The following is a 24049-nucleotide window of genomic DNA, read 5'->3' on the forward strand; positions in this document are numbered from 1 at the left end:
GGGAATTAAGTAACTTGTGCTTAGAAGCGAATCAGAAGCTTCAATTTTACTAGGTCTACTTCATTTCACGTTGAACAGACAAATGGGTAATAGGCAACACACACTGCATAAAAATGCCGCAAAGTGCTTATGCCCTGCTGCCTCTCTGGGGCATAACCAGTCTTAAACGACGTCTAGCATCACTAGGAAGCTTCAGCGAATAGTATGTCTGTAACAAAAGTTGTTCCCTCCGTGTGTTGTTCAATCTCACCCTTGCCTGTAACCAATTAGATTTCGAAGCAGTATTCCTTTCAAAATCAATCTATCAGCTTTTGGATCCGCCATGTTCTTGAGAGCCATCACGAGATTTGGTTACTATCCTGAGCATCTAGCACACCTCTGCCATGCGAGTTACTCGCTGCCTCAAGCTGATGGTGATCGTTTAAAAATATATTCACATCTTTGGATTGTCTTTATGCAACACTTCCGAATTTTCTGCAGTCGATTCGGTGCGGTCCGTATCTGAGGTTGTACCACGTAACGATCGTGCGGACTATGAAATGAATTTCTCTGCTATTCCGCAGGACTTGAGAGGTGCAAAAAATTAGACGTCACATTTATCTTAATGAAGACGCTGTTTGACGATTTCCTACGGTACTTTCCATACCATATCTGATTTGATACAAAGTTCAGTAGAATCTCAATGGCCCAGCGATATTACGAGTTCGGCAATGCATTCCTCTGCAGATCTGTGGCGTTTTTAAGGCAGCTGTGAATTCATGAACTGTCATGGGTACATACCTATTGCTAATTCCAGAACAGTTATTTTCTGTCCTCTCTCGATAATTGCGTCTCCGGCATCCAACAGAAACATACGTTGCCTGACACAAAAGTGAAGTACCTGGGAGACATGAAAGGTTGTCAATGTAACTTCGTACACGTACACACAATCGGCGGATATGTAAATGAGAAGAGTTACAATTCTCCATACAAGCTGACCGTCCACCTGAACTCATTAGTGTTTTGCGTTGTTGTCAGACCTTGTCGGGTATATTTATTTATTTATTTATTCGTATGGCTAGGGCCCCCCGTCGGGCAGACCGTTCGCCGGGTGCCGGTCTTTCAATTTGACGCCACATCGGCGACCTGCAGTCGATGAGGATGATAGGATGATGATGAGGACAGCACAACACTCAGTCCCTGGGCGGAGAAAATTCCCCGACCCAGCCGGGAATCGAACCCGTGCCCAGAAGACTGACAATCCGTCACGCTGACCATTCAGCTACCGGGAGCGGACTTCGGGTATATGAGGGGCGTGAACAGCACCAGACGGTGAGAGACCACTGTTAAGGCACAAAGATGTTGCGTAATCCTATGAGACAGTGTTTTCGACACATGGCAGAGGTTGAAGAGAGTCTCATTGTGGATCCCCATTTGGCTGGCTAGTCAGATGGTGCAGTATCCCAATCTGTGGCTCATTAGGATGTGAGAGTGACCCGAGGTTAGGTATGTGATATCAGGCATACTCATAATCAAGATTCTGGTAGGCCATGTCTCACCACCGCAAGGGAGCGTCACCGTATTGTTCACGTACAACATCGTAACCCCTTTACATTTGCGTCTGGCATCTGAGAACAAGTAACAGACACCTTGCAATACCCTGTGTCATCCTGTACCATTGACTGGAGACTAGCAGCAGCTTGACTAAGAAGTTATTGTTCCATTTGTAGGCTGCCGTTAACGACACAATACGAGGGCAATTCGGAAAGTAAGGAACGATAGGTCGCGAAATGGAAACCACAGTGAAAATCAAAACTGTTTCATTTGCAACGGTTAGCTACACATTTCAGCTACTTCTCTACACAGTCGCCGCTCAGACTTAGACATCTGTCGTAGCGTTGTACCAACTTATCAATTCCCTCGTTATAGAAGACAGCCGCCTGTTCTTTTCGACAATTTTCTACTCTGGACTGCAGCTCGTTGTCTGTGTCAAAATATTGTCTTCATGGCCAGCGGTTCATATAAGCAGAGATGAACCTGAGGGGTAGACAATTACGGGCTGTATTGTGGGTGATCAAACACTTCCCATAGAAAACGCTGTAGGAGTATCTTCATTGCCCCTGCAGAGTGCGGCCGAGAATTGTCGTGTAGAGTGAACCGCATGACAGCTATGTGATGTGGATTACATAGCTTCAGGCGAAGTCTTTCGCCAGGCCCTCTTACTTGGCTAATTTCTAGCCATCTTTACGTTCTCACTGTGAGCTCAGAACTGAAAAGAGCGACATGATGCGATCGACGGCGTACTAGACACAGTGTCCAACGCTACTGTGCAAAGCTTCATCAAATTTTCACTGTATTTTCCATTTCGCGACCCATCGTTCCTTACTTTCCGAATAACCCTCGTACAAGCGGCTTCGCTTGGAGTGATGCTGTGACGGGAAGCATGGATTGCTAATGAAAGACGTCGTATTGTGTTCAGCGATGAATCGCGGTTCTGCACAACCATGGATGACTATCATCGGCGAGTATGCCGGTGATAGTGTTACTCCTCGCATCGTATTGTGGGAAACCATTGTGTATGACTTCAGGTCATGACTGGTAGTGAGAGAGGGTATCTGACGGTACAACATTGCTTCACAGACATCCTTCGTCCAAATGTGTTACCTCTAATGCGACAGCATCGTGCTGCCATTTTCCAGCAGGACAATTCACGTCCACATATTCCACGTGTGTCTATGAACTGTCTGCCTGATGTTGAGGTACTTCCGCAGTCAGCAGGATCCCCAGATCTGTCGCCGACAGAACGTATGTGGGACCATTCCGGACGTCAACTCTGTCCTAGTGCCAGTATCCAGAATTTCCAAGAATAGTTGCAACAATTGTGAGACATCTTCAATCAGGAGAGGATACCACCGCTTTGTGGTACACTTCCCGTGCGATTCACTCAGTACGTCGCAGCCGGTAGGCCTGCATCTTTATACTGTTACGTCGGCTAATACTGACAGGTTTTTTGTATGAATCTGACTAACTTTTGTTATCAGTGAAATAACATCATATAACCTCTCAAACCGTGAAGAAGTTTCTTTTCGTTTCCTCGTCAGGATCTGAGTGCTTCAGTTTCTGTGTAAGACAGATTATTTTCAGCCAATCTAATACGAAGCATCACAAAAGTTTATGATCAAAAAACTATGTTTGGATTTTACCAATAGCCTAAAATGCTTTCCGCCGCCACAAACTTTCCAAAGTTTCCTAGATTCGCTACTGTGTAATTCTGCTCATTACACGAATTACTCAAATGTTCAAATGTGTGTGAATTCCTAAGGGGCCAAACTGCTGAGGTCATTGGTCCCTAGACGTACACACTACTTAAACTAACTTATGCTAAGAACAACACACACACCCATGCCCGAGGGAGGTCTCGAACCTACGGCGGGAGGGGCCGCACAATCCGTGACATGGCGCCTCTAACCGCGCGGCCACTCCGCGCGTCACGAATTACTCAGATGATAGCATAGTTACGGAACCAACCAAGTTTATCATCTGCGCAACCTCCTAATGGCTATCTTGCTGCTTCAGCAAACAGTTTTATGTTGTGGTGTATAGAAGTGACAGTTCCTTCTGATAGAAGTCTATTTCTTGGAAGAACGTACTACTGCTAGGGTGGGGGGCAAGGTGGTTCAGGGAGGGGGGTAGGTGCGGCATACTAACTCCAGCCTAAGAGCCATCGAACAGCTCCTGGCACCACGCAGTATCACAGATTTAAGGTCTGTATCCGGGAAAATTCAACATTTGTCAACTTATCGTGCCAGACATCTCCTCAATTGGAGAACTGACAAACGAATACCGAAACATCACTTTCCATTCCTCTGTATCTTAAAAAGTGAAGAGGGTTTCAGACGATTGTTGCAACAGCCGCGTCTCATAAATTCCACAACAGTTTCTTCTCTCATTGTCGCAGTAGATGTCTTAGTGTACAGGCTTAGCGCAGTGGAGCCGCATCGTGCTTCGTGTGATGTCCACAGTCATACTGGTTACTATCTATTTCGCTATTTCATTCAGTAGAAAGTTATCACTGAGTGTCTTACAACAACAAGGATGTTCAGAGAGTCAGTGAATGTGCCTGCTCGTAAGATCAGAAGGAGTGTGAGTTCAAGGCCTGTCATTGGTCACAGCTTTGAGCGAGTTCCGGCTGGGAGTTCTGAAAGTATGAAAGAGCTGTTCGTTCAACCACTGTGATTGTCAATGGGAATGCGTACGCAGCAGCATAATCCTCAAACTGAAACTATTAAATCGCCCCTTGTGTTTATCAAACGTAAACTACTTTCATTCGGGACATCTGTGAAAATTCCCGGTGTATGACATTTCAACTGCAATATATTTCAATTTTCTTCAATTTAAAAAAAGAAAAAAATGGTTACTTATAGGCATTACAAACAACACTGATAGGGACCAACGTTTTACGAAATTTCACGACCTTAACTTTAAGACTATGGTAATCATTACGTTCATAGTAGTAATGTTGCGCCTCCATGGCCATAATGTAGAAATTATGAATGTATCAAACTGTTTTGAGGACTGGTTAAACTAGTGTTGAAAGTTAATTAATGTTTATTAAAAGCACTAAATCTCGTAATGAAATTGCTAAAAGGCATTCCGGATTTATTTCGTTGTAATACCTATTACTGTACACATCCAGGTTATGTAGTGACGAACTCTGATGAGTTGTACTCACCTGAAGTTGTGCATGTGACATGAGATCAAGAAGGATACCGTTTCGAGGCTGGATATGATTCTACACGGCCCAACCACATTAGTGTGACCACAACCCATGTTCGACGGCAACGTGTAATAATCGCTCACAGACGGCAGGTGGCAGCACCAGCGGTGAAGGGTATAGACAGTGTGTCGCGGGGGACGCGGAAAACAGTGCAGCCTGAAATCTCATTGACTGGAGTAGAATTGTTTTCGGTGATGAGTCCTTCTTTGAACTGAGCCCCGATGACCAGCAAAGACGTACCCGGAGACGCCCAGGGCAGCGGTGGGATACCAACCCAACTTTCGCCGGCCAAACGCTTGACAACAGCGAGTGATGGTTTGGGGTGCCATTTCCTTTCATAGCAGAACCCCTTTGGTTGTCAACCACGACACCCTGGCAGCACAATGGTATGTCACGATATTCTACGCCCCGTTTTGATGCCCGTCATGCCAAGCCATCCTGGGCTTACATTTCAGCAAGATAATGCCCGCCCACACACAGTGAGAGACTCTACAGCTTGTCTTCCTGCTTGCCAATGCAGTGTCACCGGATATCTTTCCAGCAGAGAACGTTTGAAGCATTAAGGGTAGCGCCCTCCAATGAGCTCGGGATTTTGACTATCTAACGTGCTATTTGGATAGAATTTGGCACAACATCCCTCAGGAGGACATCCAAGAACTCTATCAATCAATGACAAGCTGCATATCTGTTTGCATAAGATCCAGAGGTGGAACAACACATTATTGACTTCCTAAATTTGTGAAGCTTCTTCTCTTGAATAAATCATCCAATTTTTCTGAATCTGTACTTATATGTTTGTCGTACATGTACGTTACATCTTCCGATTTCCGCCTCATTGTGATAATTCCTTCACGGAGGATCGTTTATTTTTTTGTCTTAGAGTGTATTTAAGACATGCTATATATCAGCGATTATTTTCTCTAGTAATGAAGCGATAATGACGCTACCGATGTTCACTCTCATCTAGCTCGAAAAAACCTGTATATACAATTAGAAGCGGACAGGCCAAAAATGAGCCACCTATGGAGAAATGACACTTATACCGCGTATCGCTCCCTCAAGCCTTGATAATGGTCTCAATTCGGCGATGAAGACACTCCACAAGTTTCTTAGGTATTGCGTATCTATCTGAAGCTGGTCATTGATTATCGTAGCCCGCAGGACTACTAAACTGCGGTATGCTGATTGCTGCGTTTTACCCGCTGTTCCAAATAGACCAAGACGTTTTATTTGGATTTAAAATCAGATGATCTAGCGAGCCAGTGTTCGTCGAATCAGGAACGTATTCGTGGAGCCCTGTGAACACGGCTGTTGCCAAGATGGGAGACGGGAGTGTCTACAGCATTCTTATCATGAAAACGTACCAAGCAAAGCAACAATTTGTCACCGAGAATGTTGAAATGAACGTTCAGGTCCAATTTCACGTTAACCTGAATGAGAGATCCCAAGTCATGGCACGAAAAGCAGCCTCAAAACAATAGAGATCCACTTCCGGACTGAACTACACCTTCCACATTATTTGAATAGGGCCAAAATAGCGACTTGTCAGAACACACTATACGAATCCAGTCAGCTACTGTCCAGTGTCGGTGGCGAATGGCCCGCTAAAGCCGTGCAGCTATGTTTGCAGCTGTGAGCATTGGAGTTATTCGAGGTAACCGAGTACAGTTCCCTTCAAAACGTTCTCTCGGATTTTTTCTTTCTTTGTGATGGATCTGCATTCATCCAAAGCTGCAATTCCTATGGAATGACACTCATCTCCAGTCCACGTTGATTAGGATCTTTTTACGACTACTGTTCTTACGCCGCGTTATTTGGTAGCGAGTGGTACACTATTCACTGAAGACACGTTGGACGATCCGCGTTGATATATTGATATACCGACAAACCGAACACGGCATGATCATGAGGAAGTCTAAATACGACAGCTCCTTCTTGCCACTCTTTCACGTCATCACTTCCACCCAGGTTACTGCGCGACTCCATACAACTGACTGGCAGATACACAGTACTTCACTGCCACGACTAGTGTCAGCTGTGGAGGATCAGCTGATGGCCTGGTACCCATTAGAACGTGGGACCGATAATTATCAAACTTCTTCTGTACATATCGACTGCAAGACTGAAAAATGATCTACACTACTGGCCATTAAAATTGCTACACCACGAAGATAACGTGCTACAGACGCGAAATTAACCGACAGGAAGAAGATGCTGTGATATGCAAATGATTAGCTTTTCAGAGCATTCACACAAGGTTGGCGCCGGTGGCGACACCTACAACGTGCTGACGTGATGAAAGTTTCCAACCGATTTCTCATACACAAATAGCAGTTGACCGGCGTTGCCTGGTGAAACGTTGTTGTGATGCCTTGTGTAAAGAGGAGAAATGCGTACCATCACGTTTCCGACTTTGATAAAGGTCGGATTGTAGCCTATCGCGATTGCAGTTTATTGTATCGTGACATTGCTGCTCGCGTTGGTTGAGATCCAATGACTGTTAGCAGAATATGGAATCGATGGGTTCAGGAGGGTAATACGGAACGCCGTGCTGGATTCCAACGGCCTCGTATCACTAGCAGTCGAGATGACAGGCATCTTATCCACATGGCTGTAACGGATCGTGCAGCCACGTCTCGACCCCTGAGTCAACAGATGGGGACGTCTGCAAGACAACGACCATCTGCACAAACAGTTCGACGACGTTTGCAGCAGCATGGACTATCAGCTCGGAGACCATGACTGCGATTACCCTTGACGCTGCATCAATGACAGGAGCGCCTGCGATGGTGTACTCAACGACTAACCTGGGTGCACGAATGGCAAAACGTCATTTTTTCGGACGAATCCAGGTTCTGTTTACAGCATCATGATGGTCGCATCCGTGTCTGACGACATCGCGGTGAACGCACATTGTAAGCGTGTATTCGTCATCGCCATACTGGCGTACCACCCAGCGTGATGGTATGGGGTGCCATTGGTTACACGTCTCGGACACCTCTTGTTCGCATTGACGGCCCTTTGAACAGTGGACGTTACATATCAGATGTGTTACGACCCGTGGCTCTAGCCTTCATTCGATCCCTGCGAAACCCTACATTTCAGCAGGATAATGCACGACCCCATGTTGCAGGTCCTGTATGGGCCTTTCTGGATACAGAAAATATTCAACTGCTGCCCTGGCCAGCACATTCTCCAGATCTCTCACTAATTGAAAACGTCTGGTCAATGGTGACCGAGGAACTAGCTCGTCACAGTACACCAGTCACTACTCTTGATGAACTGTGGTATCGTGTTGAAGCTGCATGGGCAGCTGTACCTGTACACGCCATCCAAGCTCTGTTTGACTCAATGCCCAGGCGTATCAAGGCCGTTATTACGGCCAGAGGTGGTTGTTCTGGGTACTGATTTCTCAGGATCTATGCACCCAAATTGCGTGAAAATGTAATCACATGTCAGTTCTAGTATAATATATTTGTCCAATGAATACCCGTTTATTTTGTGTAGCAATTTTAATGGCCAGTAGTGTATAATAATTCTGAGATCACAACATGCTTTTTGTTTTATTTTTAAATTTTTTCTATGTTCTTGAAGGGTTTTTCAACTTTGACAAACAGTAATTTATTCTGCTGAATGAAAAACTATAGAAATACTAACAGCAACCAATAGCCGTTTACAGTAGGTAGCATAGTTACTATTAGGGGGATCAAAAAGTTTCCGTTTGTGGACTTTGCCGCAGCTTATATGCAACGTAACCGACCACGATGCGGCTAGATAAGCAACGACATGTGTGCAAGGGGTTAGTGTGGTATTCGTGTTTCGACAAGTGTGCGGCTGAATGCGGGAACTGGAACATTACCAACGTCCTTTTATCCTTTTCTTGGCTACCGAAGGAAAAACACCATCGGAGAATGAAGAATAAGTATGGGGCTGCATGTCTGTCAAAACCACTGTTGTGGAACGGTACTCCAAGTTCTGTGTGGTCGCGATTCAATACAATACGCAAGTCCATCTGGGACGTCAGTCTCATCCATTACGGACCTGGTGTCTCCATCACTGGGGAGCGGTACTGTGTAACGCTGGAGAAATTATGGCCTGCAGTTAAGTCGAAACGTGTGGGAAAACTAAAACTGCGACAAAGGGTGCTGCTGCTTCATGGTAACGCACGTCTTCACATCGCAAATGTAGTAACACAGAAGTTGTCCCAACACAAGCGTGAGACACTCGAGTGGTCAATGGTGGCCGAGCGACTGGATCGTCACAATACGCCAGTCACTACTCTTGATAAACTATGGTATCGTGTTGAAGCTGCATGGGCAGCTGTACCTGTACACACCATCCAAGCTCTGTTTGACTCAATGCCCAGGCGTATCAAGGCCGTTATTATGGCCAGAGGTGGTTGTTCTGGGTACTGATTTCTCAGGATCTATGCACCCAAATTGCGTGAAAATGTAATCACATATCAGCTCTAGTATAATATATTTGTCCAATGAATACCCGTTTATTTTGTGTAGCAATTTTAATGGCCAGTAGTGTATAATAATTCTGAGATCACAACATGCTTTGTGTTTTATTTTCTCCGCATGCCATTATCACGCCTTCGATTTCTTAAAAAGGCCTTGAATGGTCTACGATCGTGTCGGACGAGGATATGCAGCAGGTAGTTACGGACTTCCTTCAAGGAGCAGGACAGGCGTTTTACCAAACGAGTTTCTCCGAGCTACTGCGTCGAGGGATGATTGCCTCGGTGCTCACGGCTATTTTACCTGGTTGGCATACCCGTTCTGGACTGTACGGCATTCGGTCGGGAACTTTCTGATCGCCCTTAATGGTGGGAAAAACAGTTAACGTGCCACTTCTCGCGTATTTTATTTAAAAAAGTAATAAAATTTTCATTTTATTACAGCTGGGGAAACATTTATTCTCAAATCACATATTTCAGTTTATTTAGAGTTAATACATTTACTGTGAAGCAAATGTGAAAAAGAGGAGGGAACTCCACTAATGCACTACGTGCAACAGCTTCACGAAAGATGCTGACTGCGGCCTTCTCCTCCCTTGCCAAATGCATCTGAGCCACTTTTTCACATTCCGTATCAAACAACGAGAAAGGGAGCGCGTTAAGTTGACGGGCGTGGAGCTTCGTAATACGTTGGACTTCAACTGACTCTGGAGGTGAGTGGAGCGCCAGGAATAACACGGCCGTTACTTAAGAGACGCCCCCGACGGGAGGACTTCCCGTAAGCGGATTTGTGCCTCTGCTGCTGACACTCCGGACAACTTAAGTCCCACGTGACTTGGGCTAAAGAACTCGCAAAGTGAGAAAGAGCAAGGGACTGCCGCATCAAACGTCGACTTTTACCGTAATAATAGAAAATAATTAAGTGAGAGAGGAAGTTTCAGGCTACTTATGCATCATGCAAACGATATTATGTTTCTATTACAAGTAAACTGTTCTCAGGAAAATATTGGTAAGAGTCTTCATTCTACAAGGCAGCGCATATCGCCATCTAACAAAACCTCTCGTTGCTATCTCATAGGACGCTATAATAGACAACAGATATATTTCAGAAATATTGTCATAGCAATGAATATTTATATAACCATTCGCTGGCTGACAGTTACTGGGCATTTTTTAAAGGTTAAAGCCATGATTGCACCAAAATGATATTTCTTTCATTGTAGTTGCAAGAAACTTTACTGATACCGTAGATTACCATAGGCCATCTTCTATCAGTCATTCGGCTTCAATAAACCACTTCAGTATTTCTTCATAACTGACACGCAAATTTCCGTGCTGTTCATCCATTTTGCTTTTTATTTATTTTATTTTCATTTTCATTTTACTGAAAGTTGGTAGATATTCTGCAGTTCCCCAACTGTCTGTCTACAATGCAGTTAAGCGTAATTATCCGTATGCGCTAATACAAATTTTCCAGAAATGATTTTAAACATAACAGCCACAACCACCGCTCTCCACACATCAGCTTTTACATTTATTAAATAGCTACCGCTATTTTTATCTACCTGTCTTTCTATTTGAGAGTTTTAGCAACATTCATTTCGGCTGTAACTTGTTTATAAAAGTTGTTCAACAATACATTCTCATGCTGTCGTTTTCGTTGAGGATAGTCAGGTATTGTTTGATGATGATCCTGTAAGTGTACAAACAGTTATTAAAAAAATTATACTGGAGAGCGTCCACAGTTAGTACTTGCATTGATAAAAATAAAATTGGTCTATCCAGAAGTAATGGAAGACACGTTTAAGATGAATTTCAGATTATTCATAAGGAAACACGAATTGCATTATAACGAAACAGTTGTATGACATTTTTCGAGTTTAACTGAACACTTAAACGCAGAATTCTCCAATGGAACGGAAGGCACAGAAAAAAGCGTTATCGTCTTAGGAAATAAATGTAACAGAGTACCCCAACAATTTTTTTTCGTTCTTATTGTTGTGCTCTTCACTTCGAGGACTGGCTTGATGCAACTTTCCATGCTAGTCTATCCTGTGCAAGCGTCTTCGTCTGTGCGTTATTACAGTAACCTATATCCATTCGAATCTGCTTCTGCATTCAGGTGTTTGTCTGCCTCTACAATTTTTTACCCACAACAGTTCCTTCCATCACAAAACTGAAAATTTCTTGATTCCTCAGGATTCTACCTATTAACCGAGCACTTGTGTAGTCTCTTTTTTCTTATTTCCATACGTTCCTCTCTCATTTGCTACTTTATCTACCTACCTAGTCTTCAACATTCTTCTACCGCAGCACATTTCAAAAGCTTTTATTCTCTTTCCGTCTGAACTGCTTACTGTACATGTTTCACTTCCGTGCAAGGCTACAATCCAGACAAACACCTTTTAAAAAAACTTGCTAACACTTAGATTAATGTTAGATATTAACAAAATTATCTTCCCCAGAAATGTTTTTCTTGCTGTAGCCAATCTGCATTTATATCCTTTCTACTTCGGTTATCATTAGTTATTTTTCTGCCCAAATAAGAAAGCTCATGAACTAATTTTAATGCTATCGGCACCAGATGATTAATTCAGCTATACTGCATTACCGATGTTTCTTCTTCTGTTAATGTTTATCTACATCTACATCAGCAACATAATCTGCATTAGTACTCCGTAAGCCACCTGATGGTGCGTGTCGGAGGCTACTTCTGGTACAGCTTACTGACCTCCCCTCCTACTTCCACTCGCCAACGGCGCATAGAAACATTGATTGTCGGTATGCCTCTGTGTTAGCTCTAATCTATAGAATTTCCTCATCATGGTCATTTCGCTAGATGTGTGTGAGAGAAAGTAATATGTTGTTCGATTCCTAACGGAAAGTACTCTGTCTCATCAATAGTAAACTCTCCGTGATGCACAACGCGTCTCTCACTGAAGTGTGTTAAACATATCTGTAATTTTATCGTTCCGACTGAATGATCCCTTGACGAAACGCACCGCTCTTCGTTGGATCTTCTCTCTCTCTCTCTCTTCTATCAGCCGTATGTGGTAAGGGTCACAGACTGATGACCAATGCTCAAGATGCAGTCGAAGAACCACTTTGTAAGCCACTTCTTTCGAAGATGAGTTTATATTTCCCTAAGATTCTTCCTATGAATCTCAGTCTGGAATTTGTTTTCCCTGCTGTTTGTTTTACGTGGTCATTCCACTTATGGTCGCTTTGGATAGTTAATCTTAGATATTTTATGTTCAGCGCCAACTACCAGAGCCTGCACAATTCATCAAATCTCTTTAGGTCATTCTGCAAATCGACACTGTCTTCTGGCGTTGATATTTTCTTACAGACAACTGCGTCGTCTGCGAACAGTCGTAAAGAGCTACCGACGCTTTCTACTAGGTCATTTATATACATTGTAAACAGTAACCGTCTCATCACCATTCTTTAGGGTACTCTGGAAAATACCTTTACATTTGTCGTTATTGTTCTATTGCGAACGACGTGTTGAGTTCTGTCTGGAAGGACGTCTTGGATCCAGTCGTAAGTCTGGTCCGATATTCAGTGAGCTCATAATTTTTTAATTGAACGGCAGTGCAGTACGGTGTAAATTGCCTTCTTGAAGTCAAGGGGCGCGGCATCAGTCTGAGCGTCGATATGTACCGCGATATGGTGAAACAGAGCGAGCTGGGTTTCGGCAGATCACTGTATGTGGAACCCATGTTGATTTTTACAGAGAAGATTTTCGTTTTCCAAAAATGTCATAATTAATGAGCATAAAACACGTTCCATTATGCTACAACAGTCTGGAGTCAACAAATAGCCCTATAATTAGGCGCATCGTCTTAAGACCATTCTTGCAAACGGGAATGACTTGCGGTTTTTTCCAGTCGCAAGGTACCCTTCATTACTCCACCGAACTACTATAAGCTGCTGTTAGAAGCGGACCTAGTTCTTTCTTATAACCTCTCTTCAAGATACTATCCATTCCATTAATCTGCTCTTCCAAATCCTTTGCTGTCTCTGACAGAATTCCATTGTCATCGGCGAACCTCAAGTTTTTATCTCTTCTCCCTGCGACGAACTTCAAGTTTTTATCTCTTCTCCCTGAACATTTATTCTCTCTTAAAATTTCTACTTAGTGCTCTTTACTGCTTGTCTAGTATAAAGACTAAATTTCATGTGGAATAGGGTAAAGCCTTGCCTTACTCCGTTCTCAACCAGTGCTTCCCCATCACGTCCCTCGACTCGTGTAACTGGACTCCGGTTCCCTAGAAGCTGTAAAGAACCTTTCGACCCCATATTTCATTCATGATACCACCAAAAATTCAAAGAGTGTAGTCCAGTTAACAATGTCGAAAGATTTCTTTAAATGTACAAGAGATATAAACGTAGGCTTTTCTTTCTTGAATCTATGTTCTAGAATAAGTAATAGCGTCAGAATTTTCTCGTGTGTTGTCCAGATGTCTCTGGAAAGCAAACGTATATTCCCTGGGGTTGGTATCTACCGGTTTTTCCACTTATCTGCAAATAATCTGTGGCAATGTTTTTCACTCAAGACTTATTAAACTGGTGGTTCGGTAGAATTCACATCTGTCAGCACCTGCGTTATTTAGAATTGGAATTATTACATTCTTCCTCGTTACTACAGCCCTTCCGTTTTATCTCCCAAATCTTTGAACTACGGATCTTTCATTGCTTATGTTTAGCGCTGTATTGCACATAAAGGGCACTGATATCTAAGAGTTAACATTTATTATCGATCTCCGCATTTTATGATTTAAATAACATAAGAAACTGTGCAATTTCTATAGCAGTAATTCTTAAAGTGCTTTTCTCGTGGCAGTTGCATCTATAAATTTTTATGAATCGGGTTATTTAGCAGTGATATCACGTAAATTGCTCTACTCCAAAATGCGATTCACCTGTCGCTAGAACTACGGCTTTATATTCGTTCTATTTTTCTACCAGGGTGTTGGTCACATAATATAGTCTAGTTTGCTCATGAAGAAGTACACTAGTTTCAACGACCTTTTTGAAGAAACCTTGGCAGCAAGGAAGTGGAACTGCAGCAACTTGCAGCCAGTTAGCATACGCGCCTTGTTGGGTAATTTTGGAGAAAAAAAAAACAAACAAACGAAAAATGCATTTTACTGCTTTCTACCGGATCAAAACGCCATTTTTGCCAAGTGATGTGGCGTAATGATTAAGACAATGACATTATTTTAGGAAGAAATGGTGTTGGAATCCTCATAACACAATTCTGGTTTAGATTTTCCATTGTTCCCTGCAAGAGATTGATCTGATGGTTCCTGCAAATGACCATGACATACACAGTGTCATATTTTTGGTTCCTCTGAATTCATGGTCCATCTCTAATGGCTTCAACGACGACGGAACGTTAAACCCTGGTCATCTGTAAGGATAGTTCTTAGAATCTCTCATGGAATATCAACATTAAAAGTAATTTTTATCTGCAGTCTTAACTCGGGATTGTCAGTCTGACGTCTTTAGCATTAAAATGTGTGATTTGCTGCAGTATTACCATAACATCACCTAATATTTATATTCTCTAACTTTTCAACCACAGTATCAAAGAGCAATATTTATATTTAGCATTTCAAACTACCCACTAAGTTCTGGAAATATATTTACGTCGACGAATTTCAATGAAGTAAAAAGGAAAACAGCGAAAGTAAAAAAAAAGGAAGAAAAATGAAACACAGAACACCGCGTGGGGGTCTCTAGTCAGTTGCATTTCTGTACTGGAAAACAGTTAATCATTGGGCTACAACTCCACTCGTCCCAATTCTAAAGACAAACGGTACTGACAGAATACGTGTATAGTTGAATTTTCTTACGGAACGACTAATGTTGTTTCTTAAACGCGAAGACTGCGAAGTAATTGCCAATTTTAATTCTCATTCTACTAACCGCTTCTTTCAGCGTAGGAGTAAAAGGTGGAAAAGCATTCATCTAACAGCGGCGTTTGACATATTAGCTTTTAAAAGGACTGGGATAGCATTAATGTCATCTAGGTGTTTTCACGAGAAATAAGTCGGATGACAATAATGAACAGCCAGAGATCAAAGGACAGTTTTGTGTTCCTTTTTATTCTGAGACTTATGCTTCATACACATAAGATTTATTATTATGAGATCTGATAGTAGTACTCTGCTTTTTAAAAGAAATAATAAGTAATATAAACTTGTTATGAACCTCACTATAAAATTTAATCAAGGAAAAATGAGAATTTGTAAAAAAAAAAAAAAAAGCTGTTTGATGTACTGAAAATGATGATTTTGAAACAATTTAACAAGCGCAAAAGATGTATGTGTACTAGTAATAATGACTAATGTTCACTTGTGAAACACACACCGTAAACACTAAAAATGGAAACCTATTGATTACAGAAAAGTAACATTTTTTTATTAGGCTGCTAATTTTGTGATTGCTGCCAGAATGTAGCTGTAGGTAAATCCTGGTCATTTAATTAAAGCAATTTCTTTATTTATGCGCCATATGTTTATTCTTGAAGCTAAGCTCAGAGACGTGGTGCACTGAAACACCAAAAAATATAGAAAATATGACAAGAAACTGTGGCGAAGTTATCATTATTCATGATTTGTGTGCAATATTCACGTAGCAGAATTAGAAAAGTATCGTAAATTTTTTTCATAATAGCTGACTATGCCCTCAAGCTAAATTATAAGAATTGATGGATACATAGGTTTTTATTGGAACTTTTCGGTAATCATAGTAGTTATTTTTCGAATTTAGTTGCTGCCATTGGCGACTATGATCTTTATCAGATGCTTCACTAGCAACCTACACGGCCGTTACATGAATACAACGGAAGAAATTTATAGTGTTACAGGTTTTTTTAATTTTAATTTTTCAGTCTGTTACTTTTCGGAGTAATTTCAAATTGGCGGAGGGAGTTTTTCCTGAGTCATCTTCTGAAATCTCATACTCAATCTACATTTGATCGCCTGATACACTCGCATCACAAAAATGAATCTGGGCTGCAGGTCTGACTAAAAAATAACGTCGAGGAACGTAATAAAACGTCATTCCGATTGGAAACACCAGACAAGTAGTTCCAGACGTTCTGTCACTTCATCTACGTGACTGGTTTGCTGTACGCATTTTATGTATACTTACCGTGCATCTGTTTAAAGCCATACATTGGTTACTTCCCTATATCCTAGTTATTAAGCTGAAATATAGATTTACTGTTCTATGCGGAAGCAACAACAAAGATTCATGTGAACAACATGTGCTGAGAAATTTATTAAAATACTCTTCCGGAATTTATTATGTCATGTTCGAATGAAATTCTTAGAGAAACCCAACGTTTCGTTTCCACCTGCGGAGGACCTGCTAAAGGAGTGTAGTGAGCCAAAGTGTGAAACGGCCGTAACAGTTTACGTTCTACATGTGCTGAGAAGTCAATACACTGCGCATAAATATTTAGTATTTTATTGTATTATTTTAGTTTAGCATTATCTGCGTTCTCATATAATTTTTACGTCGTTGTTGTTTGAACAAAAAAATTCTTCATTAAATCGTGGTATATTTCAACAGCAGCTAATTGCCTTCAGTATGTGCTAGTCAATTCTTGCGTCATTGAAACACCTTCAGTTTGTAAGATCTAGTGCCCTCAACTAAAATATTAGTGGCTCACTGAACACTGATGAAAGATAATAATTTTTTAAATCGTACTTCGACATTTTTAAAATTTTTACATTCGGTGGTAAGTTATTTGCGACGATCCGTGACAATCAAAAGAGTCATGTCAAGATGGAAATTTTCAGAAAATTGTAGTTTCCAGAAGAATTGCACAACAAACGATATTATTTGTTCATTAATATACTTTGTCATCGCGACAAAACTTAGAGTTTTCTGAGTAGTAATAAGGTTCTTTTGGAAAGTGTAGTTAAGAAATATGTGTAGTCCTGTGACATTACTTGTTGACGATATATATAATTGCCATATTTAAAAGATATTTAAAATTTTAAACATATGTATGATGATATCTGTGTGGTTTTCGTGAGTAAACGATGCCTACATTAAACAAAATGAATATATAAAGTAACAGCATTAAGTAATAACCAAAATATCATGATCAAGGATGAGTTGTGAAGTATTTTTCTGTTTGCCGTGGCAGCAACTGCAAATACTTTCTGACAAAATATAGCTATCGACGTAGCATCGTCATTAATTGAGCTTTCATCTGTAGCGTTTGGAATGTGTAGTAAAACTGTATAAATTTGTCTCCAGTTAGAATATCTTCAGACTTCTTAGCCCACACTCTTACAGTTCGAGTGATCATTGGTATCCAATCGATTCAGATTAATACTACACTCTGACCACGCATAATGCGTATTGATTGACAATTTAGACGTTCGCGTGTAGGCTATATGTTCACCGGAATGCTTAAAATCCTAGTCCTAAGCAAAGATTGGTAATTTAGCTTATTTACTGGTCATTTGAAATTTTCATTCAAGATAACCCGATTCGGCTGTTATTTCACATATTCTTATATTCCACAATTTATCTCGTTAAAAGAATGATGTTTTTAAATATATAAAAAGAAACGAACAGTTAGGTCAGTGGCGACTTTACATAGACTGCCAGTAAAGACAAATATTACAGAAGGAATGACTATATTTTTCTAGAGTAAGAATGAATTTGCCTCAGATTACGATAAAACGATCTTCAGTTTCATTGTAACATGTGTATATGATACAAGAAAATTGAAGACTATTTAACTAAAATCTGAGGCAAATCATTCTTACTGTCAGTTTATCATACGACTGCGTATCCGTGGTTGATCAACGATACACACTGGCCCTCGGTATATATTAGCCACGTACAACGAGGTTTCCTACGTTTACCTAAATAAATATGCCTTTGTAAGTTTTCGAAGCATGCTATGTCTCTGTTCTCTCTGGTTGGAATGAATACAGCATCTAACACAGTCTCTGAAGGTCTGTTTGTTACTGAGTATACCAAAAAATTATGTCCAGAAGCTTTAACAAAGCTGTAAAGCACAGCGTTTACAGTTCGTCACATACCGTTGGCAGCATTCATTACGTTATTGAAACTGAATATAGTGTCTGAGGATATAACATACTATGGTACAAAGTGAATATACGTTGTTGAATAGCTTTGCAGCACAATGAGGATGGGCTAGTGACTGAATTACCTGGGTCCATGATTCTGAGGAACCTATGCATTAGGATACCGACTCTGAAGAGGAAATTAGTGAAATCTTCAGACCCAGAAACGTAAGTAAAGATTTTTGCTCCTTGTTGCGAATACCTCATGTATTCGCAGACAGTTATCTATCTTTTGTAAACATAGTGACGTTTCTACATAAGAAACAATGCTAATCAGTCAGGATCGCTACTGCTAACGGACGAAGCAAACTCATTTGGAGATTAATTTTTTGTGCAGTGAAAATAGGACACGTGCCAGATTTCTCTGTAAATTTGTGGAAGTAGATAAGAAAGCTCTAATATAATGGAGTCGCTCTCGGTTACATCATCTCTGAACAATCGTCGTTTCTTTTTCCATCCGATTGCATACTTAGTTAGAACTAAAAGTTTGGCTATCGGGGTGGAAAACGTCGTGCAGAACGGTACTCAGATTTAGAAATGTTTCAACTCACAAGATAAGCATAAGCTCGTCAGGCACTCACTATGCTGCTGCCATAATACTCATTCACAGCAGCACTGAAACCAACAAATTTATAATGGCTGTTCACTCGTATTTTATTTTTAGTACTCTTCTTTCCCGATGAACCAGGTGCACCGTCTTACTACGAAACTGCGTAACGGCGCTATAATTTCAAGTAATCTGGCATAGTGGAGTCCGGTAGAAACTCCATAGCATAAGAGGTCTATTATATTTCCCAAAATCATGTCCGATACAGTGTTCGTTTAACCAGTTACGAAATTTGGTTCTACAATTTTGATCAAAACGTACGATGTTACAAGACCAGTAATGGGAAACATTGTGATCTCGACTGGATTAGTTTTTCGTGACTTTTCCTGAACAATAATCATGTTATGCTCGTACATTTCGAATTGTTGCCTTTTTTCTTCATTTTAAAAACACGTTAAAATTATGTAAGACATGTCATAAAATTGCATTGTGTCCTTTTAGGTCGTGAGAATAGTAGTTAACTACTACTATTGTAACTAAAGAGAAACTAATGTAGCTTGTCATACAAATATCTTTTCAATTTTGTTGTTATTACTGGAAGTAATAGACGCACAGCTAAAAGGTTAGTGATTTTATGGATTTCATTGGTTACGCAAATTCTATGAGTGACAACTAACTTTTAGTTAAATACTCAGCACTGCTCACTGGAGAACGCTAACAAGGTAAAAATTACTTTGAGTGTTTAGTTATCAAGAATTTGAAAATATAATGGAACTAAATATGACGTTCTGCGACTCATTTGGTTCTTCTCTGCAAAGGGAACATGTATCAGAAACTTGAAACAAAAGAAATTAATCCATTTTTGTGTATAATTTTAAAAGTCACTCGCAATCATTCAAAAAGCATCATAATGTGAAGGAAAAATATGTATAATGTTGTACTGTTTAAATGGTTAGTGGACTGAGCAGAAGTCTATCCGTCTTACATATAATTTCTGATTCTTCTGTTTGTCGAGAGTATATCGTAGCTAGTTATCACCATATTGTGATCTCTGGTGACTTTTACGAGTATTATGGGCCTTCATGAAGGCTAAAAGCGTTCATTTCTATGACTGAAACATTTTGTTAGGTTCAAAAACTCATACCACCACTTCATTCAATGCGAAACGCAGCAAGTAACATATTTGCAAGAAAGAGCAAACTAATTTCTACATCTACATCTACATACATACTCCGCAAGCCACCCTACGGTGCGTGGTTGATGATGACCTGTACCTCTACTGGTCATCTTCTTTTTGTTCCACTCGCAAATAGAACGAGGGAAAAACGACTATCTATATGCTCTCGTATGAACCCTAATTTCTCGTATATTACACTGTTTGTAAAGAGGAGGCTCATGAGGTATTTGTTTTCCAGTGAAACTTCTAATGAATGGCTGAAAATATCGCGGAAATCGTGTTTTTTTATGGCGCAACAGATTAAATTTGAAGCTGAAGTCCCACACATTAAGTTTCATCGTTAATTGGTCTACTGTACTTACGTCGTTGATTCTAAGAAGTTACTTAACGATGTTTACCTCTTATAACAAACGAGTTGATAAACTGAATGTGGGTAATGATATTTTAATTTCATAAGATTCTGTTGGCCACTGGCAATGAAATGTCTTCGGGCCAAAAAGTATCTGACAGTTGATACTGAACATTTGCTTTCGTTTTTAAAGGTCCCTTGGTCTCAGACAAAACTGGTTTTCCGAGGCCATAGAAAACAATATTATCAATTTCCCTTTTAAATGAAGCTTTATTGACAGCGTCCTCTCTATAAAAAAATGAACAGAAAGACGATTATACAGCACGCAGGATTCGGGTAGTTATTATTCCAAATTTTCTAAATAAAACGAAGATAAGCTCAAAATGTTCAAGTTTCGGCACAACAACGTTTTAACAAAGCACCCTATAGTAAATTTGAGAAGAGACAAATATATAATATATATACAATTATCTTTAAAAAGGTATTTCGAGGAACATGCACTAATTTTATTCCTCTCACAATAAATCTACAACAAAGCCTAAAAAAAATTTTTTTGAAAAATAAAAATAACAGATTTTTTCCGTAAATTCTGAAACAAACATCGAGCAAACAGCATTCACGCGGTTCAAGAAGTTTTAATATCTATATTTACAATAGTTTCTCCATAAAAAGAAGTGAGAGTTAGAAAGAGATGGATGAAATATTTTATTAGATTCAAAAACGAATTCTTGGAACGAATAGGCATATTATGAATAACATTTGGAACATAGACGAGCATACGCCTAGATAACTCTATAGTTGGACGATATCCTGATTAAATATTACGTAGAAGAATGTCCCTTAGAATATGGTGTAAATAAAACTTTTAGTAACGCAATGATCATTTTATCTATGAAAAGGACAACACGAGTTGTGCTGTAAGTTCACATGTTGCTACTATGAGATGAAGTGAACACCTGCTTAAGAGATTAGCGAGAAACCTGATACTGGACGATTTATGAATTCGATCAGGTATCTAGGCTCCTCGGACGAGCCACTGAACAAGACTTAACTCAAACGGTAGATGCTCGCGAACAATCAGGGGTGTTTTATAAGTTTCATAATTATTGAAAATAAAGAAATATTCGATGATTATCTCAGAATCGGAGTTTCCGTCATACAGTCCTCGAATGCACCCAATCGTCGTCAACATATATACAGCAGTTACGAAGAACAGGTGAGAGAGCATTCAATGCGATCTTGTCCACTGTAGCTGATGTAAGAAAAGGATGGAAACTATGTACGAACCTGGTGCGTGAATACGAATGAGGAAATATGTATCATTTGGGCTCGACACGGAGCCGCCAAAGGGAGGGACATGAGCCAGTTCAAAATAGAAATAATGACACGATGAGAAATTCACTGAAGAGGGTGCAAACATGGATGCTGCAGCTGAACCAATTGCAGAGGGTCTTAAAATGAACCTTATTTTATGAAATACAAATAGACAATGAATTATATTTAGTGTAACTGTATTACATATTCTTATTGAATTGCTGCATAATTTGGGACTTTTTGGTTCGTCATTATTTATGTGCTTGCAATGGGGACTTTGCTTTCATTACGGTGCTGCTGGTTCAGAGAAAGTGTGACTAGAGGAAGGAAACAGAGGACATCTATTTCGCTGAGGAGCTGATTCAGAATATGCACGACGCTTTTGTTCCATGGAACCTTAGAATTTCTGCACTGGAAATCAAACCTCTTAGTGGTGAGCATAGTTTATAATCGTAGAATTTTGTGCTTTCTCAATTCATTCATATGACAGATGGTGATGTATTGATTCGGTGGCTGACGAACTGGAACAAAAGTGTTTCATCTGTTTACGGAGATACTGTGGACTTATAGTAAAATAATGAGTTCTTACATTAGAAAATTGCATGTACTCACAAACACATATGAACAAACAAAAAATTAAGTGAATGCAAAATAAGAGCATACATTATGAGTGACAAAGCGACTCTGTAAAAGTTATCGCCCCACAGCCTTGCAAATAATTATAGTCAGTTACATGTATTGGTTAATGACTCTTAACATCAGTACCATTGTTAAAAGCATAGATTTTACGGAAGTTCCCACTTCGAAAAGAGACACAGTTGAGTAGTGCAATCTGTGCTTATCGAGTATGAAACAAGCAACAATTCATCGAACCTCTTGTAGACTGCTACAACTCGCTTTAAACGACTGAGAATGGCGCTCATTATTTAGAGGGCTGAAGTATCTGGGAAAAAATTTGAGCTATAAAAAGAAGAAATAAGAGAACAATTCACTCTATGCTCGAGCTAAAGTAATCCCAAAGGGAAGGAGAGTCATTGAGCGGTATTTGCAAGGCGACCAATGGCAGCCGGGTCCGTCGGAGGTATCGACAAGATGGAGGCTGAAAAGTAGGTCGCGAGATGTCGCTTTAGGACCTACGGAATTTAAAAGAGAAAAAAAGGGATGATTTCAGATGTGCTGACGAAAAGTGAGCGATGTTGCCTAGATCTACTGATATACAATCACCTCTGTTCCGTTCATTAGTGGTAGGAAGGAGGCGATAAATTCTGTGACCAGCAATGCTTACGCCGTTCCATATCATTTGCCTAAATGTAATTGACGAGATTGTAGTTGCACCGTCAAATGGACGGCTTTGCAGAAGACAGTTTCTGTAACTGACAATCGACCTTTGCGTTAGTTCAGAGAAAACAGGAAACTAGGGCAAACACGAGGGGAGCCTGAAAGGAGAGAACAGTGGGAATCTGAGGGTGGCCTCAGAATCGCCCGAAATCAACTGGAGGCCCCGGGCAGATTGACGGCAAAGGGCGGCCGTAGAGCTGGTGAGCGCTGCGCCGGCAGCTTTGGCGCCAACTTACCATTGTAGTGCATCTGGCCGACATCCCGGCTGAGCACGAAGCGGCTCATGGCCTGCTCTCCGGGGAAGACGTACTTCTTGAAGCAGGCGATCTGCTGTAGTATGCCGCTCAGCCGGTTGTAGATGTTACCGGTGGCGGCTTCGAAAGGGCTGGCGGAGTGTGCCACTTTGGCGGTGAGCGGGCCGGCTGGCCGTCGGGCGGAGAGCAGACCGGGAAGTGGCCGAGGCCAGCGGCTGCGGGGGCTGCAGCGGACCCTGCGCGGGGGCGTGCGGGGGCGAGGGCGCCGCCACTGCGCACGCCTGCCGCCTGCGCCTGCCGCCCACCACCGCCCGCTCGCTATCACCCCGCTGACATTTTGTAAAGTCAGTTCTCGTTGCAATAAAAAAAATCTATAATTTTGATGCTATTGACAGCTTTGCAAAATGGCGAATGAATAAGAGGATCAGTTTATATTGGAGTAGTTAAGAAGAAGGTATGGTATTTGGTACGAGAGATGTTCAAAACGACGTTCAATATCCTATTTCGAGTTTTCCCTAGATTTTCTGAATCTTTCAAAGCAGCCCTCGCATGGTTTCTTCAACAAATTTGACATCTACTGTCTTTAATGACTGCGATATGTGTTTCATTAAAATTGAATTGAGTACATCGTCAGTCAGAACATCGCGCGCAGTTTCACCGTACATATTACGGACAAAGTGTAAACTGATTTTGCTGAACGAAAAAAATGGAGAAAAGACCCACACCT

General features: G+C 40.9%; 1 protein-coding gene across 1 annotated transcript in view; it reads right to left on the reverse strand.

Annotated features, from left to right (window-relative positions):
* The window catches only part of LOC126183890 (glutamate decarboxylase), a 240210-nt gene extending 216720 nt beyond the window's left edge, over positions 1-23490 (reverse strand). Inside the window, exon 1 of the mRNA XM_049926207.1 lies at positions 23305-23490. Within this exon, the coding sequence (XP_049782164.1) occupies positions 23305-23353 (49 nt within the window). The 5' untranslated portion in view covers positions 23354-23490. The remainder of the gene's footprint in view (positions 1-23304) is intronic.
* Between the last annotated feature and the right edge of the window lie 559 nt (positions 23491-24049).

Source organism: Schistocerca cancellata, chromosome 4 (genome assembly GCF_023864275.1).
Source record: "Schistocerca cancellata isolate TAMUIC-IGC-003103 chromosome 4, iqSchCanc2.1, whole genome shotgun sequence".
Taxonomy (NCBI): domain Eukaryota; kingdom Metazoa; phylum Arthropoda; class Insecta; order Orthoptera; family Acrididae; genus Schistocerca; species Schistocerca cancellata.